Source organism: Anastrepha ludens, chromosome 2 (genome assembly GCF_028408465.1).
Source record: "Anastrepha ludens isolate Willacy chromosome 2, idAnaLude1.1, whole genome shotgun sequence".
Classification (NCBI taxonomy): domain Eukaryota; kingdom Metazoa; phylum Arthropoda; class Insecta; order Diptera; family Tephritidae; genus Anastrepha; species Anastrepha ludens.
In genome coordinates, this window is record NC_071498.1 from 150,648,119 (window position 1) to 150,658,324 (window position 10,206).

The 10,206-nt window shown below is 32.7% G+C and overlaps 1 protein-coding gene across 3 annotated transcripts in view; it reads left to right on the forward strand.

Annotated features, from left to right (window-relative positions):
* The window catches only part of LOC128855592 (carbonic anhydrase 15), a 61,843-nt gene extending 53,761 nt beyond the window's left edge, over positions 1 to 8,082 (forward strand). For all 3 annotated transcript variants that reach the window (XM_054090618.1, XM_054090619.1, XM_054090617.1), the window contains exons 6-7: positions 7,204 to 7,283; positions 7,370 to 8,082. In XM_054090618.1, the coding sequence (XP_053946593.1) occupies positions 7,204 to 7,283; positions 7,370 to 7,546 (257 nt within the window). In that variant the 3' untranslated portion in view covers positions 7,547 to 8,082. The remainder of the gene's footprint in view (positions 1 to 7,203; positions 7,284 to 7,369) is intronic.
* Positions 8,083 to 10,206: the final 2,124 nt, after the last annotated feature.

A 10,206-nucleotide genomic window follows, 5' to 3' on the forward strand; every position in this document is an offset into this window, starting at 1 on the left:
TTTTTGCATAATTGGTTAGACTGCCTTTTAAAGGATGGTTAAATTTCAAGGGCCGGTGTTGATTTTATATAAAATACAAGTTTTTTAAGAAATTATTGTCATTTCTCTTTATTATGATAATACTGGTATGGCTCAATTACGCATGGAACAAAATATCGGCCAAATGGCCACTGCGGCGTCGGCGGCACACCTCCATCCGATGGTCAAAATTTTCGATGACGCTGAGGCATAATTGAGGTTCTATGCCGTTAATGTGCCGAATTAACTCATCCTTTAGCTCTTGAATTGTTGTTGGCTTATCGATGTACACCTTTTCTCTCAAATAATCCCAAAGAAAGAAGTCCAACGGTGTCAAATCACATGATCTTGGCAGCCAATTGACATCGCCGCGACGTGAGATTATTCGACCATCAATTTTTTCCCGTAAAGGAGCCATTGTTGTGCGTGTGTGACAAGTGGCATCGTCCTGTTGAAACCACATATCGTCCACATCCATATCTTCCAATTTGGGCCATAAAAAGTTCGTTATCAACTCACGATAGCGAACACTATTCACAGTAACTGCCTCACCGGCCTCATTTTGGAAAATATACGGCCCAATGATGCCGCCGGCCCATAAACCGCACTAAACAGTCACTCTTTGTGGGTGCATTGGTTTTTCGGCAATCACTCTTGGATTATCATTCGCCCAAATGCGGCAATTCTGCTTATTAACGAATCCACTGAGGGGAAAATGTGCCTTATCACTGAATCACGAAATGCGCGTTATGCATTTTGATTTGAACGCCCGTTTTTATAATAAGCCTGAATAACTTTAACGCGTTGTTCGATTATGTATCTTTCCATGGTTCAAATTGAGTTAGTCTGAAATTGAAAAATGTTAAATCAAATGCAGAAAGAAACTTGACGTTTAGGTGTGGTTCACATTCGACATCGGCCCTTAAAATTTAACCACACTTTACCACGTGCAAGCGGTTCATTTTGACTAAAATTGGTCTTGTGATGAGGTAAATGGAACATATTGCTAAGTCTAAGGTACAAGTGCGACAATTAAAAAGTATTAGTTCTAGCAAGAAGTGACATTTGATATGGTTCGTAACTATGTCCCCAACTTGTAATCGAAGTCAATCGTAACTTTGCGTCTACTGAATGACATGTGCTGGCATTTACCAGCGTAAGAGTCTTCTTGAAGTCTTATGCAGTCAGTTATGTCCCCTGTCCCACTGTAAATTTTCAGGCCATTTGCATGCATCACACAACGTCATGTCTCGAAAACGTCTGGAATGTCATTACCAAACATTAAGAACAATAGTGGCCCAAGATGGCGACCTTGAGGTACGCCTGAGGTAAATTTGATGCCATCAGATTTTATGTTATTTATACGAACGAATTGAGTTCTATCTGTTAGATAAGATGCAAGCCACTTGAGTAAGCTAGGGGGAAGACCAATTGAACCCAGCTTTTTAAGTAGGATACTTTGGCTGACTCTATCGAACGCTTTCGAAAAATCGGTGAATATGACATCGCATTGTTGGCCTGTTTCAAATTGGTTTAAGACAAAATTTGCAAATAACCCTAAATTCGTAACAGTAGATCTACCCTTAACAAAGCCATGCTGATTGTGCAACAGCCTATAATATCGCAGGTTTGAGTTAACGAGAGTCGACTGTATTATAGATACATAAGCAGCAAATAGTACTCCGAATGCACAAAAACACATCCACTCAAGAATAATATTTTTATTATTTCTGCTCTATTAAGGTTACAACAATACTCAATGCTAATGAAGATATTTATAGGTGCGTAGTATCTATGTAAAGTTGCATACGATTATCTTCATACATACATATTGAGATATGCTTGTATGTGTATGTATGCACATACATATATTATTCCGCAAATTGGCTATCATTCAATGAAATGTTCGTAGTAGGCAGACGTAGACGTATTAACAATGTTGTCTGCATGCATATTATCTTCATTAAATTAATTTTCGTATTTGCGTGTAACTTATTGAGCTCAAGTATTGATGAAATATTTAGCTTGTAACTGTGCTCAAAGGCTTTCTTAAGGCAAGCAACAAAAAATTACATATTAAAATAAGGCTAAGTGAGGCAGTCATTGCGAAGGCAGACTTAGACTTAAGGTAGTATTAACTTTTCTACAAACATATGTACATATGTGTGCAAATGTAGAAATGATAATAATGTAACACAAATAATAATAATACCTATGCATAATATGGAGCTTCTAGCTTTGAAACTCAGCAGTTTGTTTAACTTCTCATCGCCTGCATCACATTTAATAAAAATAGTGATCCCGTGCAAGCTGTTTGTACCGGTGACATTATATTTAACTACTTACCTGTAATTAAAGGTGTTCTCCAAAGCTCGATTGGGTTCTCTATTTTTTGTGTTACATATAAATGGTTCACAAAGTGTGTTAAAATATTCTGACATTCATGTATACGCAAATGATGTCTAATCATATGTCAGCTGCCCTTTTGTATCTACCATTTTTGTTTTAATATGCTCAACACTGACTTAGATCACGTCAGCAAGTGGGCCTGTGACAATGGGTTACTTTTAAATGCATGCAAATCTCAGTGTATCGTTATTTACAAGAAGGCTTTCATCTCGAAGACTACAGTAAGTGAAATTGAAAGCACTGTTATACAATTTGTTGACATCTAGGAATAATGTTCAATAGAACTCTATCGTGGAATAAACTCATTTACAGTGTAAACACAGCTTGCCTGTCTATGATATGCTCCGTTCATTAACTTCATTCTTCATTAACTAGCACTTTACTCCAAAGAAAATATGACTGCTTTTAGCTAAACATATCTGTTACCAACCTTATTGTATAGATGTGAATTATACATATACATATGTATAGTTTATGTCGTAGTAAACTTAATATCCTCTGCAACAACATCACCAGATATGTGTATTCGGTAAAACGTCGTGACCACATATCAGTTTTCGTCTTAAAAATATTTATAAAATTTGTTGATTGATTCAAAGTTAAATGCCTAATGCTGCTTTACAAGGGCATTAACTCTAGTGAATCCAATTATCTTGCCGAACGAATTCTCTTGACTAGATCGTCCCGTTAACTTAGCTTGCTTAGTGAAAACAGTTGCCTTGCATCTGAACGTCAGTTCTTCGTTTTTGCTGTTTGTCTTTGGAGCGATCTACCACAAAAGATCAAAACCATTGGAAGTACATTACGCTTTAAAAATGAACTTGTTATTTTACCCACTAAATTGCTAATATGCACGTACATACAAGAAGAAGACCTACAGTCACTCACACCTTATTTGATACAGAGCATGCAGATATTTTATGTATTTGGTTTTATTTCATTTCTCAACATGAAATACATGTACACTTCTTTCGAAAAAAAAAAACGAAACCAAAAAATAAACATACAGAGAATTCACGCCGTAACTTAAATGATACAGTTAAAGTAACCTCTATTCCCGATGTAAATTTCAACAAACGGAATTGTATTTTTTACTAATATACATATGTGAGAGTTCGTAGAGAGAGTTTGACATTGTGACCGTTTTATGTATCATGGGACCGCTTTGATAGGAAATCATCAATTGGCTTTGGCGCATTTCAAAAAAGAAATGCTGAAATTGTACATTCAAATATTTGGGTAAGACTTGCCATTTAGAAACTGTTTGGAGAGTACTAGCTCATTTAAGTGCCAGAATAGTACGTAATAAAACTTTCGTAAGTGCAAGGAATAGAAGTAGATATTTTGCTTGCGTGCCCATCTAAATAAGAACCCAGTATTTTGGAGGACAGTACTTTTTGCAGACGAGGTAAAAATAAACTTATTTGAACCAGATGGTAGATCGGCTGTGGCGACGTCATAGTTTGGGCATGCATGTCTTCAAATGGAAGAAATAAGGAGGCAAGAAAATTTGGATAAAACAGCTAGAAAATTACAAAATTAAGATAACTGCTTTTATCAATATAATGACCCTAAGCATAAGTCACAAATAATACAAATATAGTTAATATATAAATGTCCCCACATTGTTGAAATTCCTGCCCAATCATCGGATTTTAACATCATGTGGTTGGCTTTGAAGACAAATATAAGAAAATGTGATGATTTGATCTTAAAAAGGGGATACTTGAAGAGTGGAACAAAATTAGTCACGAATACACAAAAAATGTGTTGACTCCATGCCACGTAGACTTCAATGTGTAATAGACAATAAAGGATACCCAACAAATTACTAGATACCTAAAAATTTGAAAAATTAGAAATAAATAGTTGCTCGTTTTTAACTGCATCATTTAAGCTGTGACGTGAACTCTCTGCATGTTTTCGTCTTTTTTGCATCACAATGAAATGAGTGGACACTTTTTTGTATTCTATGTTGAGAAATTAAACAAAATAATAAAATAAATAAAAAAAATAAAATAATCTACATACTCTCATTTTTCATTTTCGCAAAATACTATAAAATACAGAACATGTTTTGATGGGACTCTCAACTTTTTAGGCTGCCCTCAGAAAGTATTTGACTGGCGTGTGATTTGAATTTATCAAGTTTCACCAGCCGTTCCTTAAGATGGTGAAACACACGATATATGAACTAAATCAAAATGCGTTTAAATAAAACTCCACTTTTTCAATACAAAAGGATCAAGTCTGTTTGTGTAGAAACGTCAACCGAAGGATGTTCCGTCTCAGGCTCATTCCAGCAATATAAAACTTCGATAGGCGTCGAAAGTGTATTACTAGATAACTTCGCCCTCTTGCGATCTGGCTCGATCTCGAAATCTGTTGCCGAAAAGTGATAAACGCAAACTTTTTCACCTGATTTCAATAAAGTGCCGCAGGATTTTATCTAATCTTACTTTTCATTTTGTTTTTTTTTGGGACATGAGCAAACGCCCTCTTTGGCCTACTTTTTAAAGCACAACAAAAACAGTATTGCCTGCTTAACTCTGTAGTTAAAGTTTTCATTTCTATGCTTTTGAATATTTTTTCTTTAGAATTTGCCCTGAAATAAAAAGTGACTTTTCCAAGAGGACATAACGGGTTTATTAAGTTGAGCTAGCTATGCCTGACACAGGGTGAAGAATATACATCATACATCACCTTTAATTATTGCTTCATGGATTTGTTTAATGTGGAAAATTTAGGTATAGTGTTTTTAAAGTGAAATATAGTTTTTATATTTTGTTTTTGTAATTTTTTAGAATAAAATATACTTAAGAAATAAAATGGGTATTTTTTTTTTTTATTATTCTATTTATTTTTGTTAAATATTTTTGGCAAACGACATTTTCTTTTGCTTTTGTGTAATATCCTCCTTAAACATTGTTCTTGTTTTGAGCCATTAATAGCTGAGACTAAGCTTGGTAGTCGCTGCAAGTTTCATAGTGGCGTAAAATGCATCCTATTTGTTTTTGAACTACTTTTTTTACTGAGTACCAACAAAAACTATGATTTTGAGTGATGAAAATCTTTATTTTGAACTTTACGCACTCCACTGCTTATCTGTTTGTATACTGCAGCTGCTTGATTCACAAGTGTCAAATAAGATTGACGTGCAACGCCATTTGCAAAAATTATTAATCTTCATTTTGTATAAAAATGTTTGACATCTTTTTTTAAATCCTTCGGGTCTGGGCTTTTTTCGCTCTGTTCAAGTATTCTTTTTAAAAGGTTATATCCGTAAATCGATAGAAAATAAAATGTTGGAAAGCTACCTGAAAGCTCAAGTCGTTAGCTACAATAGAAATATGTTAAATTCACGTCCAAAATCGAAAAAGCCAGTCTGGTCAGACCCGAGTGCTCAACGGAGGGAGACTCTATACCAAAATTTTCACTATTGAATAAATCTGCAAAATATGCTTTTTCCCATCATTATTTCAGTTTTTTTGTAATTATTTCAGTTTACTTTTTATTATACTTGAGCCAACAACAAACCACTTTTCAGAAAAAGCGACGACAATGTACAAAATACTTGAATCACTTGACATGGAATCGCTCCTTTGTTTGTTCGTTTTTACATAATAAATAGTCGGAGTTAAAATTGCTTCAGAATGAATAACTTGCGATATATCTAAAACCAGTAGTTTTCGAGTCCTTGTTCAATTAGACTTATTTGCTTCTTTTGGTTCATACTATCATCACCATCATCATGCATAGCAATACAGCTCGGCGTGTATGTAAAATGTGTAAAAATGTGGACGTACTATACATACATAAATATTCTATATATGCATACATATGTTTACTTATACATAAATTAAAGTTATTTGAGAGGCAAACATCGATTGCTACCATCCCACCCGAATGCCAAGGCAAGTACATATCATACCTCCATAAAAGCATACATACATACATACATACATACACGCTGCCAGTTACTGTGCTTATTAGCGTAGAATTAACAAAATCGATGGCATGAAATAGAATTCAATATGCAAACAATATCACCGCAATAATATTTGAACAGGCGTCAGGAGAATGCACGAGTACAGACACATCCCCATGTACATATGTAGGTACATGCGCTTGTCCGATCAAAATCAGATGTAGTTATTTATGTAAATTGATATGTAGATGTACCGATATACATGCGCTGACAGGTGGACAAGTGCCAAACATGGCAACGAATGAATACAAATTGGCCACCAAAACTATGGCTACACACCAAAAAATGTGGGATTGACTGCAGAATAATTTGGAGATTTTATTACCCTGGCTAATGTGCTGGCTTTATGGTTGGCGACAATGTTGCTACATGCATACGGAATAATATGATTTAATTTTTAGCTAATGAGCTAAATTTGCTTCACAAATAATTTCCTACATATGTGCACATATCGCTCGTTTGCTGGAAGAATGCCAAAACCCAAAAATGTTTTTTTTTTTGGAATAAGCGTGCAGAAACGAACACCAATTAATCTTTTATTTTGTATATAGCAATCATGGATCTATTTATTATATGAGGTGCTTTCATTAGAAGAAAGGGTGTGCGTACTTTCACTTAGGGGTGACAGAATAAAATGAAAACTTTAAAGCTACGTTTATCGTATTTCTTTTAATGTTTCTTAAGTGAGTTATGTAGTTATGCCAACAAATGAGCGATTTGTATTTACAAATTCCCCCGCTGTAAACTTACATTGCAATTAATTCTTTGTTTGCTTGCTCTAATTACAGGTTCACTTACAACCCCACCCTGCTCGGAGGCCATTACATGGGTGCTCTATCCCGATCCCATACCCATTTCTCCCAAACAGGTATTTATACAAGTGGAACTGAACTTAACTGTACTAGGCTTTGCACCTGTTTTTAACGAATCCTTTCTTGTTTCTTACATACGCAGATTGCCCGCTTCCGTCAGTTGCAAGATACGCAGGATGGCGCGCTGGTTGATAATTTCCGTCAATTGCAGCCGATTGGTAACCGTCGCATTTTTATGCGCAACGGTAATACGAGACATACGCATGTGGAAGCTTTGAAGAAGGAGCTGGACTATAAGAAATGGGATTGGTATAATTGATTTGGCAGCTGGAATTGAATTGGAAAGTCTCACAGTGCTTGTACTCGTGCAATAACAAGCGGCCATTTGCTTTTGCAATCGATTCTTAGTTAAATAAATGTTTAATTTATTATTTAATATACTTACATATGTACTTAAGTAATTGCATTGTTGTAATTCTAGTGCGCTTGGCATGTACATTTACTTATTGCGTACATATCAATAGTCGTACTCTCTCCTAACGGACAGCTCTCTTAAGCGGACACCTCTCATATGCGGACTCTTTTTTGTGTACTTACCACAAACTCTTTTATCTTGAGGGGAGAACCTTTTCATAACACATTAATGCTCCTATGACGTATTACGAACGTTTTTTTACACTTTCTCATAAGCGGACACTTTTTTCAGTCCCGCTTAAAAGAGAGTATATGGTCTGTATATGTTTACATGCATTGAAGTTGCTGTATGTGGAGTTATATAATTTATATTATGCATGTCTGTGTTTATGTATTTATATCCAAGTTTGTGAAATAAATTAATTCAACATTGAAGTAAAAGGATTCTTTGCTTTCAAATATAATAAAACATTTCAAATACCTTTGAAATACCTTATCCATCATTAGCGGGTTCTTTAATAGGGACAACGCATTGTATTGTGTTTAACAAGCCAATTCACAAAGTTTTTTTTTAATTTCAGTAAAATGTCGTGTATATGTAACTTTGCTGGCCAACATTTAATAAATGGAGAATTTGAAAGAGTTTTTAAATTTTTTTTCTTTGGAATTTATTTTATAATATAAATAAATAAAAAAAATAATAAATTGGAGGGTTAATTCCCAAGCCAAAAGGTTTTATTTTGGTTAAGACCCCTGCATTTAATGACAAAGAGCAAATAAATAAGAAATTAAAAATTTTTTTAGAATATTGTTTTGGAAAAAAAAGAAATTGTCCTTAACTCCCCAATTCCCAAACCAAAGATTTTTTTATTTTTTATTTGTACTTTTCATGGCACAATTTATATAAATATAAAATAAGAAATTCGAAAATTTAAAAAAAAAGTTTTGTTTTTTTATTTTGTTATTAAACAAATGTATGTTTAACTCTGCAATTTCCAAGCCAGCAGTCTTTTATTTCAATTAAATTAGTTTTATATAGGCATTTGATGGCAAAAATAAATAAGATTTTTAATTCTTTTTTTTTATTTTTTAAAATTATTTTTTATAAAATACATTTATGATTAACTCTGCAATTTTCAAGATAAAACTGCTTTATTTCAGTTGAATTCTTTATAGATGCCCATTTGATAGCAAAATTGAAATAAATAAGAATTTTGAAAAATGTTTTAAAAATAATTTTTTACGAATTTTTTTATAAAATAAGTTTATGCTTAACTCTGGAATTCCGAAGCTAAACGTTTTTTATTTCAATTTGATTAATTGTGTATATGCATTTGATGGCAAAAATAATATAAATAAAATTTTTTTAATAATTAAAAAAAAAACTAATTATGAAAGTTTTTATAAAATAAATGTATGCTTAACTCTGCCATTCCGAAGCAAAAAGCTTTTTAATTCAGTTGAGTTTCTTGTATATGTGCATTTAATGGCAAAACTTAAATAGATAGGAAAATTAATTAAAAAATAAAAATAAAAAAACTATTAAAAGAAAAAATTTATTTCGAATTTTTTTTTAATTCAGTTGAATATTTTGTATATGTGCATTTGATGGCAAAAATTAAATAAATAAAAAATGTAAATAAAAAAATTTTTTCGAAATTCGAATTTTTTTTTATTTATCTGAATTTCTTGTATATGTGAATTTCTTGTTAATGGCAGAAATTAAATAAATAAAAATTAGTTAACATTTTTTTTCCAAATTGTTTTTAATTCAGCTAAATTTCTTGTATCTGGGCATTTAATGGCAAAAAATAAATAAATAAAAAATTTAATTAAAAGAAAAACATTTTTTTCAAAATTTTTTTTTTTCGAAATTTTTTTAAATTTAGTTGATTATTTTGTATATGTGCATTTAATGGCATAAATTAAAATATAGAAATAAAAAATTTAATGCAATAAATTTTTTTTTCTAAATTTTTAAAATTTAATTCAGCTGAATTTCCCGTATATGTATGTGCATTTGATGGCAAAAATTAAATAAATAAAAAATGTAGGGGAAAATGGGGAGTTGTGAGACACAGGGAGTTGTGAGACATTGTTACCTTTCGGCATTATTCATTTGTTTACATTCGATTTTAAGTGTCAACAAGTGTTCTCGATGCGATCTCTCTTTTCAGCTAGCATTGGTCATATTTACACGCATTCGACGCATCTCTCCAGTTACTGTGTTTTGGAACTTCTCTGTAAGTTTTTTTCATCATTTGTTTTGCGATACATTCGATCAGTTGTTGAAGCGAATTGCAAATGTTAATATATACAAATTATTAATTGTCCTATTAGCTTTGAATTTACACATTCACTTGGGCATGAACGTTCGATGTGTTTATGACTACGCGGCCATTTATAAAAAAAACGATTTGGGGAGTTCTAAGACAACAAATGTGGGGAGTTGTGAGACACCATTTTTTTCGACGTTTTAACGCATCTTTCATAAGTACCTCGCAATATTCATGCATTGTTTGTATATTATATATATCATGAAATTTTTGGTTAAATTTGAGTTTT